The sequence below is a fragment of the Periplaneta americana genome, chromosome 9, assembly GCF_040183065.1.
Source record: "Periplaneta americana isolate PAMFEO1 chromosome 9, P.americana_PAMFEO1_priV1, whole genome shotgun sequence".
Lineage (NCBI taxonomy): Eukaryota > Metazoa > Arthropoda > Insecta > Blattodea > Blattidae > Periplaneta > Periplaneta americana.
Window position 1 is genome coordinate 161,644,349 of NC_091125.1, and position 15,641 is coordinate 161,659,989.

Below are 15,641 nucleotides of genomic sequence, written 5' to 3' on the forward strand. Positions count from 1 at the left end.
CCTGCGCATACAGAAATACATCTTTCTAGTTATTCTCAGATTTATTGTCTGTTTACTATAGAAGCTAAAATAGTATAACATATTTGCTGAATTTGAATTTAACTTGCATTTAAAAACATTTTCGGGTTTGTCTTTGATGCATAATAACTTCGAATGTCGACTTGTGTAAAAAAAAAATGTTTTTAAAGGCCACATAGCTGATTAATTCATGTCACGTGGTCAATTATGCGCAAACGCGTTCACTAAATCGGCTCGCCTTTTGATCTGACGATCATTGTAGACTGACATTTCCAGATCGCATGTGAAGTCAGGATAACAATATGGAACCATATCAACATTATAGTGCAATTGGTAGGGGATCTTTCGGGTAAGTGTCATGTCTACTGAGACATGTAGTCTGAGTTGTAATCAAAAAAAAAAAAAAATATATATATATATATAAAATAAATAAATAAACAAAATAATTCTAGAATTGGAATGGAAGTACCTGTAGTAATTATATAATTATACATTAACACCAACAACGACCAGTTCTGAAGATGACCCAAAATAGGTCGAAACATGTTAACAAGGTAGGCCTACGTTAAAATTTAACACAAGAAAGACTTATCATACATATTCCGAAATTAAATAATAATTTTTTTTTACAGTATTGTTGATTTATATAAAGCAGCGGATGGAAAATTCGTAATTATAAAGAAAATTTCTTTGGAGTATTTAACAGAAAAAGAAGAAAAGGTAAGATTTAATGGAATATACGTAAATGATGCAAAAATGAATATTTCAGTAGTAGGCCTTAACGAAAATATGCCGTGATTTCAAAGACATTTACATATTATTCATTTATTTCTTTGAATCAACAGCCATTAGCTGTTTTAGGCACACCCAAACCAAAGCTGACAGGTAGGCCATCCTGCCTCAGCCCTCATAAGAGCGTCATATCCATATGGGTATCCCGATAACCCCATGGGCCCAGAGCCCCAAACCCTTCCTATATCAGCTTCGGATGATACCCCTACTATCCCCAAAACTTCACCCCAGCCTATTTTTGTTGTGGATAGGTGAAATAAGGGGGAAAGTGAGATGTTAGTAGAATGTAGAGGGAAACGGAAGTACCCTGAAAAACTCATCTCAACGTCTTTGTCCATCACGACCTGGCCAGGGTTCGAACCCTGGCTGCCCAGATAAAAAAAACCAATGTGCCAGCAATGAGTCACATGTACGGCGACGATGATACACATACACAGACACGTGAAATATTTTAGATTATATAATATAAATATAAGTTAAATTTATTAAACTTTGCAAAAATTTCAAATAAATGATTGGCCTACATTATTATAGTCCGTTTAATAATTATGTGATCATTCTTCCAAAAGACTACTTACAGGGAAGCTGAGATGATGTCACGACTCAACCATCCTAACATAATTCATTTCTACAACTGCTTTGTAGATGACAGAAGTCTTCACATTGTTATGGAATATGCACAAGGAGGAACTCTTAAGGAGTATATAGATAAAAGAAAAGGAGTATTAATAGCAGAAATGGTAAGGATAAAGTTTCTGCAAGAAATGTACATTTAGAAAAATTGAAATTATTTTTAACAAAGTTACATCTTCACTACACCCTACTTACTTCATGCAGATAAAGCTAGGAAAAGAACAGAGCATTCTTAACAATAATCTATGAAATAACTACTGTCATTAATAATTGTGAAATGAATTTTTTTCTTCATTCTTATTATGTTAATTGGTGTTCTGCAATTAAGGCAAAATTACTGTAATGTATTTCTACAGTGTATTCATTATTTGATGTAAAAATCTTTGTTTTTATAAAGAGTATTCCAATAAGAGTGTCACACTTTTAAAATGAAATAAATTGTATAAACGAAAGAGGTTTATTTATTTAATTACTATTATTTTGAAGCACACTTAATGCCATTACATATACAAGAGAACGCCAGTTAAATGCTCACTGTGGCTTCATTAACTGTTTCTGGCTTGTTGCCATAAACCTGTTATTTAACACAACCCCATAAGAAGTAATCCAACAACGTTAAATCACATGATCTCAGATGCCAGTTAACATTACCACAATGTGAAATGATGAAGCCTTCTCTCTCAAAAGGTTGACTGTTTCGTGAGCAGTATGACATGTGGCACTATCGTGCTGAAACCAGACGTTTCTGAGGTCCACACCTTACAATTGAGGCCAAAAATAATCCCTTGTCATAGCCCGGTATCTTACACACACGATATACTTCACGTAATACACTGAATGCCTGGTGAATGGATGACTTTTTTTTAATAATAGATTTTAATGATTTCTACACATTGTGGAATGGTGTAACATTCATCATTATTTGTCAACAACTGTAACTATGGGAAAAATATGACTGCTATAGCTTCATAAACACGGCAGCTGTTATATGTTAAAAGTAGGACACACTTATTGGAAGACCCTATACTTGTAGGAAAAAACCTAGTCTTTGTATCAATTTAAGTGGAGATTAGGCCAAACAAGTCACTCAGCTGAGTGCGCTCCTAGTATAATGGCAGTTGACATTGGACATATACGTCAACATATATGCCTAACTTGGAGTCAGGCCACAAAGGGAAGCATTGAAGGAGGAAAGTTCGGTCCAGTGCTGTGGATTGAATTTGGCGTAGCTCAATGGTCAGAGCGCTTGGTACATAGAACCAAGGACCCGGGTTCGATCCCCGGCACCGGAGCGAATTTTTCTCCTCAAATATTAATATTCAACAATAATCAATCAATCTTCTTAATGTATCCAGCTGTTTGCTGACAACATAAAGTCCACTATAGTTCACTGTAGTCTTTTCAGTTCTTGTTCTTCATGAAAAATGAGGGGTATTTTGATCTGTGTTCATTATAGATGCCTGTTGCTAGTAGCCAGAGTTGGGGTGCAGTCAATATATATTGCAGGGCAAGTGATATCTCTATCCAGTGCCTCTGCTTCAGTAAGGTCTCATTTTATAACTTATGGATCAACAATTGGCTCTCTTCTGACAAAGGAAAAATTTTACAGTCCGTTCAAAAGAAACCAAATGACCTGGAAATGTACAAAAACTTGCCCAGACATGTTCAAACATTTTTAACAAGAGCCAGAACAGGTCACATTGTCACTCAATTGTACCTACACCAATTTCACATTTCCGATAATCCTACTTGTCTGTGGTGTAATAATCATGATGAAGATCTGGAACATATTCTTCTATACTGTCCATACATAAACCATAAAAGAAGTAAATTTAAAAATATATTTTTTCTCAACAATAAATATAAGTTTAATCTCGTCTAGTTTGACCTACAATATAATTACATTTATTGTTTCTTATTATTATTTATTAAACTTATTTATTAGCGAAATATCATGAAATATGGAATTTTATTAGTGTATATTTATTGGCATATTTTAAGGTTTTTAAAGGCATACTTATTAGGTTTTTAGGGCATGAACTTCCTGGCCATAATAATGATGTTTTTCAAAACACGTAACTGAAGTTATTATAATGTGTTCTCTCTATATTATTTATGATTCCATCTCGTTTTGTAGCCTCCTTTATTGCTCATAAAATATTAATTTCAAAAGGAGGCAGTTAAATAAAATAATGATTGTTTTCTAATTATTCAGGAAGTGGTGTACCTATTCAGCCAGCTGGTGTTAGGACTGCATCACGTTCACAAAGCTGACATACTTCACAGAGATCTGAAGCCTTCTAACATTCTTCTTCATGCAGTAGGAATTCATACAGTTTTCAAGATTGCTGATTTTGGCCTCTCTAAAATGCTTGAAAGGTAATGTAATGTATTATTATTGCTGCTACATTTGTTGCTTTTCTATGATAGTGTATAAAGTTGCATTTTACCCAAAGTTAAACAGTGAGTAAAGTGAACTATTAAAACGTTAGTGCGTAAAAATGTAAGTAATATCATTTTACGTACTGTCAAAGAAAATTCAATATTCAATGTACAAACATCATTCAGAACGAAATTGATACATTACCTTGATACTTCATGACAAATATTACATGTAACACAAATAAGTAATAAATTTATATTTACATTTTAGCCCATATTATTCTGAAGTTACATCTGTAGTACTCATTGCAACAAGATGTAACATTCAACTTTTCTTAAACGCTTTGTTAATTATGGCCAGTTTAGATGGCCATGAAATCATGATCATGAATAAAACAGGCTGTAATTCCATGGATACTTATTTCTTAATGGTTATGAGTTTAAATTGCCATGACATCGTGATCTTATAGCTTCTTCAACTTAAAATATTTATTTAATGTAAATCTGTGCTGTCGTAGGAAAAACATTGTATGATACATATTCGTAAAGCTATTTTTTTGGCCCTCGTGTGTTTGTGAAACTCGGCTTTGCCTCAATTCAAAAACTTTACACTCATGTCAAAAGAGAACCTTTACGAACTTGTATCATAAATAAATATTACACTCTTAGGTGTTGTATTTAATGGGTATGTTTAGGCAACCATCAAATTTTAATTTTGTGTGATTGCTTATGAATTTTTAATTCTATAATAACAAAGGAACAGATTTCTAGTTCTGTACCTGTTTTGTTTACAACGTCCTAGACATATGTTATTCAGATATCTCTATGTTTCATGTACACAGGATCCCCCTATTAAAATTCTTCAGGACCTAAAATGCCTAAATAAACTCCTATAAATGCCTACAACCTATGTTTGTGCCCAAAAAGTGCCTTTTTAGTATTTTGCAAATATATAAAATAAAAATATTGGTACTAAAAATGCGAAAATGTCCAAACACTACAAAAATTCTATTTAAAATGCAAAAAAGAAAAATTCCCTTATAGACAGACATTGGTTTGGAAAGTTCGTTCCACATTGGACTGGTTTTACAAGGAGAGAGAAGTTTCTATCTAATTTCCTGGAACCAAAATTAGCATAAAAGGGGGGTAAGTTGTTTGTTAGGCGAGAGTTTACAAATTATTATTTTTTGCCTCAATGCACCCCCGTTATGCAAAATGAAACTGACCAATCAGCAATCAGTCTCTTCCACCAGTAGCACACAATGTCAGCACCAGTTCTTCATGCATAAATTCCACCTACACCTAAAATTGAATACAGTAGAACTTGGTTATAACGACATCCAAGGCACCTTAAACATTATGTTGTTATAAACGAGTGTCGTAGTAACCGAGATTCACATTATCAATCTAGTGAGGGGGAAAATGAAAAATAACAAACTTAATTAGACTTATTTTAGATTTATGTATTGACTTTTAAGCCTAAAATGAACATAATAAAATACACGTAGGCTTACAATTATAAATACAGTATCCTGTATTAAAACAGTTAGTTCAGTACTCACCAAACTACTTTACTTAGAAGTGAAGTAATCAGTCATTTTACTCTGTTGTCTTCTACTTGCCCAATACACACTTTCTAGGGCTAAATTACGTTCTGTGTTCATAATTTCAGTTGCAATTTCACTGCTCCCTTCCCTAGCTTCATAGAACATGTTCATAATTCTAATGACTTCTAAAGCGTCACTCACTTCTTCTAGTGGCCATACTGCGTTAAAATGCGTGCACTTACTGAAAACTTCCTGTCTAAACTGATCTAATACCACATGAATTCGGGCAGGTTACAATGGGGTGGGGAATCCGCCTGCATTCCAGAGGTCTATGACAGAAGGAGACTGTAAAGAATTTGTCAGGGTCAGATTTCAACACAATATTTCTTAAAATACTTTGGTTCTTAGAAAATCTTATTCCAAACTAAGGTTGAAAATAACGTTATATGCGAGGTAGACGCATATGCGTTTGTCGTATTAAGCAAGGTAGGAAAGCATATGTCTTATGGGGAATTAGTTGGGACCACAGAATATTTGACGTTATAGGCAAGGTGTCGCATAAAACGAGGTCACTATAACCAAGTTCTACTGTATTTACTAAAATTAAGTTATTTATAGTAATTTTATATTTTAAGGTCCTAAAAGTCCTAAATTGAATTTTATAAAGTCCTAAATCTTTCTTTTTTTAGCACCTAGAAATCCGTTTCCTAATAATAATATTATAATGACAAATCATTTTCTGATCATGTTTTCATATAGCAAGACTAAACTTTCCTCAATTTTGGGAACGCCATGCTACCTAGCACCAGAACTTTGTGAAGGGCATTCTTATGGCAAAGGCTGTGATATCTGGGCCTTGGGGTGTATACTGTGTGAAATTATGACCCTGGAGAAGGCATTTGGAGCACAGGTAAGTATAGATGCACAAACATTTCTCTTTATAATCTCAAAAACTCAATTCTTAATCCGGAGAAGTTATAATTCTGCAAGTGAAATAGTTAGTACTTGCTTGTTCAATTTAAACCATCAGTATACCTAGGGAAACACATTCTGTACAAGAGCATTCTTTTTAAAGCTATAAGAAGTATTTCAGAGATAATAAAAAATTACATGTCTATAACAAAGGAATTATGGAATGTTGACAATGGAAGCTGAAGTACTCACAGATTACTTCCCACAGCTGTTTTATTCACCACAAATCTCGCGCACTGGAAATTTAACCCTGGGGTTGCACAAAAAATGAATCACTACATACTGCACAAGGTGTTAGGAGTATACGTGCAAATATTTTCAGGAATAATAATATACTGAACCACATTAAGCAAAAAATTTCTCAATCTTCGGAGTTACATTTTACACAAGAAAAAATACCATAATATATTTAGGTTCATTAGTACTTCTAGGATGAAGAGATCCTATATCATGGAGTATTTGGTACACAGCAACGATCATTCATCTATTTGGAAATCATATCTGGATATATCAATATCATCTATCCTTTTGAGGGGTAAATAAATTTATGCAAAACTATGGGAGAAAAAAAAATGCATTGGCAATCATCCAGCATTGTGTTGGCACTTTTAAATTTTCGCCAATATACCATTAAGTAATGTCATTAATTCTTCTTCTTCTTCTTCCCTTCAAGTATTAGGCCAAACGGCCTGTTACGATCTCACAGTTGAATTTTCAATCCAGCGCTTCTTTGGACGACCGAGAGATCTCTTCCCGTTTGGACGATAGTGGAGCATGACTTTTGGGATTCTATCTCTATGCATGCGATGCAGATGATTTATCCAGTTGTTCTGATAATGTTTTACGTGATTAATTACAGGTTCTAGTTGTAATTCTTCCATTACATCTTCATTGCATTTGTGATCCCATTTCGTATATCCCGCTGTATATCTCATAAATTTCATTTCATTAGCTGTTATTCTGCTTTCGTCTTTCTTCCTCAATGTCCATGCCTCACTGCCGTAACAAAGTTCAGGTCTCGCCAAGGTCTTGTAAAGGCAAATTCGAGTATGCCTTTGTACTAGGGAAGGTTTCATAATGGTGTTAATTATTCCCATTGTTTTGGTGTATTTAGAAATTTTCTGTGAAATGTCTACTTCATCGAAAAAAGATAATGTGTATCCGAGATATGTAAAATAATTTATCCTTTCTAATATTTTTGAATCTAAACATATTTTGCTAGGCACAGGGTATTTTCCGCAGAAGGCCATAATTTTAGTTTTTTCTTTATTGATTTTCATATCATATTTAATTCCAATTTTGTTAAAATTAAAAATTGAATGTTGTAATTCATCTTCTGAGGATGCCACCAGAGCTAAATCGTCTATGTCATTAATTTCAGGGGGTTATTCTTTGAGATATCAAAAACAAAAAAGTTTAATACGATTTTGCTCATTATTCCCTTTCTGAGACAAAAGATTGTTTTATATGAAACATTTCATAACGTATTTTGGGAAAACTACTTAATTCCCAATATGCGGAAATTTGATCTGAACAAATGTAATTTTTAGTTTTTGATCTGAGGATATGTTATATACTTTCTTTTGTTTTTCATGCACAAACGGTGCAGGATATTGGTCAAAAACTACTGTTCATACTACTATATTATGAAGAATGACTGCAATTCTGAATGTTCAGAGGAAAAAAACAAATTAGGCTTAACTCCTATTTTAACAAAATTCCTACTTTTTTTTTTTCTGTGGACTATTAATCTAATCTATCAAATATACCAGTAACTCTGGCAAATATTGAGAGTTTCGCCACACATGGGATATTCACTACTGTGAGGGATAAACAACAAAACATAAAATAATGAAATAGCAACCTTAATTTGCAGGGTTAAGAATAATGTTCAGCATATTTCTGTCGCTCCAAGGCAAAATGTTGTTGTTTTTTAATGCCAGGCGTTTGACAATAAAGTGATTTGACCTCTTGCACTCCAATATTTTTCAAAGATATTATCATGGTCAGCCACTAAAGCACAGATTTTGAGGTGTTCCGAATCCATTTCTTGGTTTGAGTTGCACAATGGGCAGTTAGGGGACTGACATTGACATATTGATTTATTGATATAGTTCACAAGTACAAAACTTAATAATATAACAAAAGATCTATAAACAAATGTAGTTCTACATACTAAATATACAATTTCCTAGACTCATTATTTTATTGCAAATCTCGATAATTTATTGGTTCAAACTTGCACTTACGTCTGGTTTTAGTGCATGTTTAAACCAATCGTGATAACCATTAAGACATTAAACCTTATTTTATCTGCTCCTTTTCACAATTTAATTGTAATTATTTAGATCTTACTTTAATAATAACTTATTATTCCAATTAGGTGATCAGATGTCGACATATTGTAAGTCATGAACCTGAATTAGCTGACTCGATACATTCTATATGTAGGTTGTCTTTATTTCTTACAATATTTCCTTGTCAGCAGAAACGTTTGCGTAACTTCGATGAAGACTACCGCATACCTGCTTAAAAACAAACTTGACAAGTTGTTTACATAATCAACCTCAATTTAGTTTCATTATTGTGTCGCATGTACTCATTATCAATTCATTACTATTATAATGCCTACTAAATTTATTATAAATGCATTATTATTGAAATTAAGACATATTAGTAAAGCAATTTATAAAGTCAAAATTATCTTCTGAACCTTTACTAAATAATATAGCTATCTGAATACATTAATAACTGCCTTAATTCTCTATTTTCAATTTTTATTATTTTAAAATCTTGACGTAATTCTATCTTATATTCAAAACCTGTCTGCTTATCTAATTTAATTAATAATAAGTGTTTCTAATTTTAGGAAAATTTAGTGTTTGCTGATGCCTATCTCTTAGTAGGTAGTTTCGTTCAGTATCTATAGTTTTGATTGAATCTACTTTATTTCTGATAGAGTTTCTATTTGTTAATTTACCTCTTAATAACTGTTCGTCACCTTCTCCTACTCCATCGGTCGGTAACGCACAGTTCCTCCATATTGTAGCACTTCCTCTCGCGCACCCCGGACTACCAACGGCATGTGGCATTCTTATAAATTGATCTTCACTTTCGCTGACTTTGCCGGTTGATCCACAATCGCTTCTCCTTGTTGAGTTTTCACTTGCGCGCCTCAGCCTACCCTCACTGGTCGTTCTCTCAGTCTGTGCCTCAGTTCCCCAAACAGCATCTACACTGGTTCCAGCATCTTCTTCCATACTAGGTTTTCCTTCTTCACTCTTCTTTCTTCTAAAGGGGTCTGTGAAAACAGTGTTCTCTAGTTTACTTAGGTATGCTCTAATATCATTCACTCCCGTAAGCTCACCAATTCTTCTATTTGTTATTTCTGATTTCTTCTGCCCACTTGATGAGTTACTATTCTTATTAGTCCTCTCTACGCTTCTAGACTTTCTGTTTCGTGATGCACTTCTTCTGTTTACGTGTGGTGTCGATGATGCTCTATTTCCACAAGTCTCTATTTCCTTATTTCTGTTCTTGTTACCGCAACTGAATAAATCCTCAATGTTTTGATTATTTAAGGACTCTACGTTAACTATGTTTCCGTTTATCTTCATTTTATCTTTTACTAAAGTTGCCCTAAATCCTTTCCCTCGAGCTTCTTTTAATATTGGAATTAACTTCTTTCGTTTCTCTCTAATTTCTTTTGCAAAGTCATTTTGTATGAATATATTTGTGCCTTTGAGTTGATGCGTATTGGCAATGATGTGTCCTTTGATAAAGTAACTGTTCAATTTCACAATAATTGGTCTTTTATTTCCCTTACCTACTCTATACGCGTTATTTATCGCACTTATGTCCAAGTTTAGACTGAAATACTTAGTTAATAATTCTAACACCACGTAACCAGTATCAATTCCTTTTTCATGATTGCACTCTTCAACACCATAAATTACAATGTTATTAATTCTATTATCATCTTCCCATTTTTTAACTATAGATTTTAACACCACCTGCTCTTGGATAACCTCCTTTAACTTCTTTTCCACTTCAGTGTAAGTTAGGGGACTGATATATTCCAATTCTATGCAGGTGTTTGGCCAAACAATCATGGCCTGTTGCCAATCTAAATGCAGCTACAGACGATTTTCGTGGTAAATCGGGAATCAACTGTGGATTATGATGCAGTGAGTTCCATTTTTTCCCTTGTGATTGTATTATCAAATTTTGTTTGTTGAAGTCTAAGTATGTAGATTTAATAAATCTTTTCACAGAGTAATATGTAGATTTAGTAACATGTGATGTGTCAGTTCTTGCAGTTTCTCAGAAATGAGCATTTAAAGTTTGAACGACTGTGTAAAATCATAACAATCATGTTTCATACCAACGGGTTAGGGAGAAAAATGAGATCGATACACATGTCGTCTTTTGCTGCAATAAAGATACCATCAGGATGCACAAAATCTCATTTTCGCCAAAAACTGACATATTGCTTTTGCCTTGGAACCACAGATTCCCAAAGAAGAGGCTTTATACCTATAATCTGCCACATCTATAAACTTGAATTAACTTATATATGAAAGTATTCTCTATATTCCACTGTTCAGAATTACAGAATTCTAGACTCCTTCATTTATAAAAATCTTTATGCTCGACCATGCCGAAATGTAGTAATTATACACCTGGTAGCAGACCTTTAATGCATGTCATTAAAGTACACCTACTCATTAAAGGTCAGGTCTTTCAGCCAATGACGACTCAGGTTACAACTGTTCAGCCAATGACAGGTCAGCTTTCTATCGTTATAAAACCGAAAGTATCGATTATTCTCGGATATGCAATCGAAAGAGAATTAGTGAAAAGTCACGGAGGCTGGAAATCCAATACTGTCGCAGAAGGTTATGTTCTGTTACTATAATAATTAGCGTTAATTGTAAATAATATTCAAATAAATTCAATTTGTCATCTCGTTTTTCAATGTCTAATTTAATTTCAGTGTTATCTCTGTAGGTTCTTATGGCCTAGCAAGGTCAATGTGGACATCTGTTCCTCGGAAAAAATCAATACTTTCGCGTCTGCGCACATCTCACAACATATGGGACATTGGTCAAGGTCAGATACAAAGAAAATTAATAATATCAAGTTAGAAATATGGTCGAGCATAAAAAGTCGTATGAAAGTCGCCTATAATGGTAATTAAGAAGCTCGTATGAAAATTATGAAACTCGCGTGCACTCGTTTCATAAATATCCATACTCACTTCTTAATTACCTTCATTATAGGCTCGTTGCATAATGTACTATTAAAAGAGATTCTGTATTATACAAAAGTAATTCCTTTTGTATTATTAGCAGGAGGCTTTAGGATCAGTTGTCAGGAAGATTCTTCAATGCCAATATTCACGACCAAATGCTGAAAAATATGGACGCCATCTCAGATCTTTGCTGGACCGGCTATTAAGTGTGGATCCTGCTCAACGCCCAACAACAGAAATGATTATGGCCGACATAGCAGTTGCAGAAATGTGCCTAAAACTACCACTGAACATTGGACTGATTGCCTGCCAATCTACATTCTCTAACTCTAATTAAGTTCTTACGAAAACAAACTGTCTCCGATAATTTATTATGCTTGTATTCGTCCACACTTGTCTGATATTACACTGCCTTAGTCATGGTGGTGGAATATAAACTCAGATACTTACAAATAAGGTGATGACCTCTGCCTTCTGTAGTTTAAGTTTTTATAACTTTAGAGTATTTTATTAATTTCTAATTTTAACAAACTCTATGTAAGCAATAAGGCACATTTATACGTGTTTATGTGTATAATAGCTGCAACATATTTCAATATAACGGTCGCACATAAATTGTTTTTTTTAGTACCATTCAATAACGATGCGTTATCAGATTCTCTATGGAGTACCAATCTGTGAAACTTCAAAATATATGAACTGGTGGTATGTGTAAGAGTAGCATTTTGGCTTATCTAATTTAAATGTATTTATAGACTGACTAATTTAATTGATAATTTCTGCTCTGAAATGCGATATGATGTAATGGTACATACTGCATAGTTTAATGTATATTTTTAATGCTAGACACAATAACCACACAAATTTTATTTAATACTAGCCGTACCCGTGCGCTCCGCTGCACCCGTTAGAAATAAATATAAAGTAATTACATAATTAAAATAGGACATTTGATCGAGGGAACATTCATGTTTGATAGAAGGATAAATCGTTTAATATGTTACTTAATTTAAATTGTATTTAAAATATTAAAATGCGATCATTTTGATCCAGAGACCACTCATTTGGTGCAATGACAATTCCTTTAACATGTTTCTTAATTGTTATTACCAATTATTTTTGGAAAAGCGAAGATTAACAGAAAAATTTTTGCTACAGATTTATTATTATGTTTATATTATATTATATTATATTATGAAAAAGTGTGTTGATTACGGATGTACTCGAATTAGAAAGTTTTTAATTTGTTGTGGGAGCTCTTGAATCTCAGGAGGAACAGCTTTTACAACAGCGCAACATAATCTGCTTGGCTCATTACCCAATTTTTTTGCATTGCATTTATTGCATATGTATTTTATGTATTTTAACGCGATTCAATTGGGCATAGTTAAAATTTGAATTATAAAATAATGGATTGCTAAGCTAACGTACTATTACTGCATACTAAATCAATACACTCTCGTTGTTCGTTAATTCTCTGAGATAAAAATGAATATGTTCATAAACATTATTATAAGAAATACAGGAAATGAATATACAGAATAACCTATCAAGTTTTCTGTGCATAAGAAGCTATTTTAATCTTACCTGTCCTCAAATCACTCACACGTTACTGTAATAACATTATAGCATTATGTCTATCCAGAAAAACTACACTTTCCAATGATGAAATAATAATTAATTATACAAATCGGTTAATTTAGCTTCCGATATTACCATACAAACACAGAAACATTGTCTGTAGGCTATGTTTAATAGCTTTCGATTGTTGTGTCCAAGGCCCCTTATAGACGAAGTCATTTGTTTTTTATTTCAATACACCGCCTTAGATGGCAGTTATTTTAATTTTAAAACTCATTTATCTCATTAAATATCAGTCCTATCAAAATTTTTCAAAGAATAAAACTTATCAGAAATCATTTTTAAAGAAACTTTTGTTATGTAACATATTTCACAAAAATCAATAATAAGCGAGATATTTCGATTTATTTAATTCAGGCCCCCTTATAACCCCCCTTTTAAATAACGTATTTTGAATGCCATATAGCCTATAATGTAAGTTACAACGAACTTAATTTATATTCCAATTTTCATCGAAATCGGTTCAGCCATTATCGCGTGAAAAGTAACAAACATACAGACAGACATACAAACAAAAATTTCAAAAAAGCGATTTTCGGTTTCAGGGTGGTTAATTATATATGTTAGGACCAATTATTTTTGGAAAATCGAAAATTACCAGAAAAATTTCGGCTACAGATTTATTATTAGTATAGATTTGCCAACAGGGCGGGGGGGGGGGGAAGAGGAAGTGTGCTATTACACGCATGGATATGATGTTCTTACATTACTATTCTCTGATGCAAAATGCGTCTTGTAACATAAGAGATGTTTATTTTATATTGTGACTCCATATGGACAAGCTGTAAAGAATGCTACTGAAAGCATGTGGATACTAATTTTGAGTTGTGCTAATTAAACACATTATGTAGCCTTCTTGTAATATTATACCACTATGAGAAATGTGTACATTTTTGTCAAGTTTCATAAATACTCTTTTATTTTAATCTAGATGTAATACAGAATATAACAATGAACATGAAAATAAAGCTTGAATAATACAGCTGTTTTATATTCAGTAATTTATAAATATATTAGATTGAAGCATAAGTTCGTAGCATTTTTCTGTACTTTCATTCATCTGCTGTCCATGTTCCCATAGCAACCAAGTATTTATTTATGCTACATAGGCTACTTATGCATCAATCCAATATATCAGGCTTTTATTTCAAAACTTCCCAGTCAAAATAAGTATTTATTTCAATTAAATTAAATTTAAACAAAAAAAAAAAAAAAAACACATCAATTTAGATAATGAGGGGAAATTTAAAACCAGTATTAATTGCATTTTAGGTTTCACCCCTTAACTCCCCCCTCCCCCCTCCCCAGCATCACTGAAATTTCAAATGGGATCAGTACATTATGACACTTAAATTTGATAGAGTATTAATTTGTTTACACATCTCATTCATTTCTTTCACATCTTTTGTTTTCTATCATCGCCCGGCAACTTGGATTGTTGTTATTGCTGATTAGAGCTGAAGAGAATAAAGCCACAAACACTATTGTTGATGACAGGTTATTTCAGGTAGTAACACAAACTAATATTAAGGAATATTATACAGTAGCGTGCAAATTAATCCCAACACGACATATTTTTACATTTTCTGTCATTGTTGGCCTCACAGCTGCTCATACCGCTTTAATTGACATCTGTAGTACGTGTAATTCCATTGTTGAAGGTCTGTCATTATTTTTTTTATAATATGTGACATTTTGCCTGTCGTTTTGTACTTATAAGTATTTCAGTTGTGTTGAAGACCTAATACTGCAATCCTGTGTACATTCTGTCGTCTTCACAAATGGATACAACTCCACGAAAACGGTCTAAAATTATAACATTAGCAGAGCATTCTTCTATGACACAGAGGCAAATTGCTGCAGAATGTCACATCGGTTTGGCTACTGTTAATTCGATCATAAAACGATACAGGGAGACTGGATCCATCACACCCCAGAAAAAAGGAAACTGTGACCGGAAAAGGAAGACTTCACATGCAGATGATCGTTTAATTGTTAGGAAAAGTAAATTAAATCCTAGACTAACTGCTGTCGACTTAACCCGCGAGTTAATGGCTACCACTAGGGCGAATATTCACGTCACAACAGTGCGGCGTAGACTTTTGGAAGCTGGACGAAGGGCTCGTAAGCCTATTAAGAAGCAACTGCTAACCCTTGTTATGTGCAAAAAACCCTTAATGTGGGCAAAATTACATCAACACTGGACAGTGAATGACTGGAAAAATGTACTTTTTTTCTGATGAGTCTCATTTCGAGGTCCACGGCCACCGTGTTTCTTACGTATGGAAAGGATCTGAAAAAGTAACAGCAGCTCATCTCCAACAAGCACCCAAATACCCCCCTAAAGTAATGTTTTGGGGTTGTTTTACACATGAAGGGCTTGGAGCATTAATACATATCAA

At 33.4% G+C, this 15,641-nt stretch overlaps 1 protein-coding gene across 4 annotated transcripts; it reads left to right on the plus strand.

Moving 5' to 3' along the window:
- The first annotated feature begins 92 nt into the window (after positions 1-92).
- On the plus strand, positions 93-12,630 carry LOC138706677 (serine/threonine-protein kinase Nek8-like). 4 transcript variants are annotated; one of them, XM_069836242.1, is made up of 6 exons: positions 93-367; positions 651-738; positions 1,380-1,550; positions 3,659-3,822; positions 6,132-6,282; positions 11,699-12,630. In XM_069836242.1, exons 1-6 carry the CDS (start codon positions 321-323, stop codon positions 11,933-11,935), a joined length of 858 nt encoding a protein of 285 aa, XP_069692343.1. In that variant the 5' UTR covers positions 93-320; the 3' UTR covers positions 11,936-12,630. The 4 variants fall into 4 exon arrangements, with proteins under 4 accessions (XP_069692343.1, XP_069692346.1, XP_069692342.1 ...); XM_069836245.1 differs by lacking the exon at positions 11,699-12,630 and adding an exon at positions 11,355-11,678; XM_069836241.1 differs by having other exon boundaries at positions 95-367; positions 11,696-12,630.
- Positions 12,631-15,641: the final 3,011 nt, after the last annotated feature.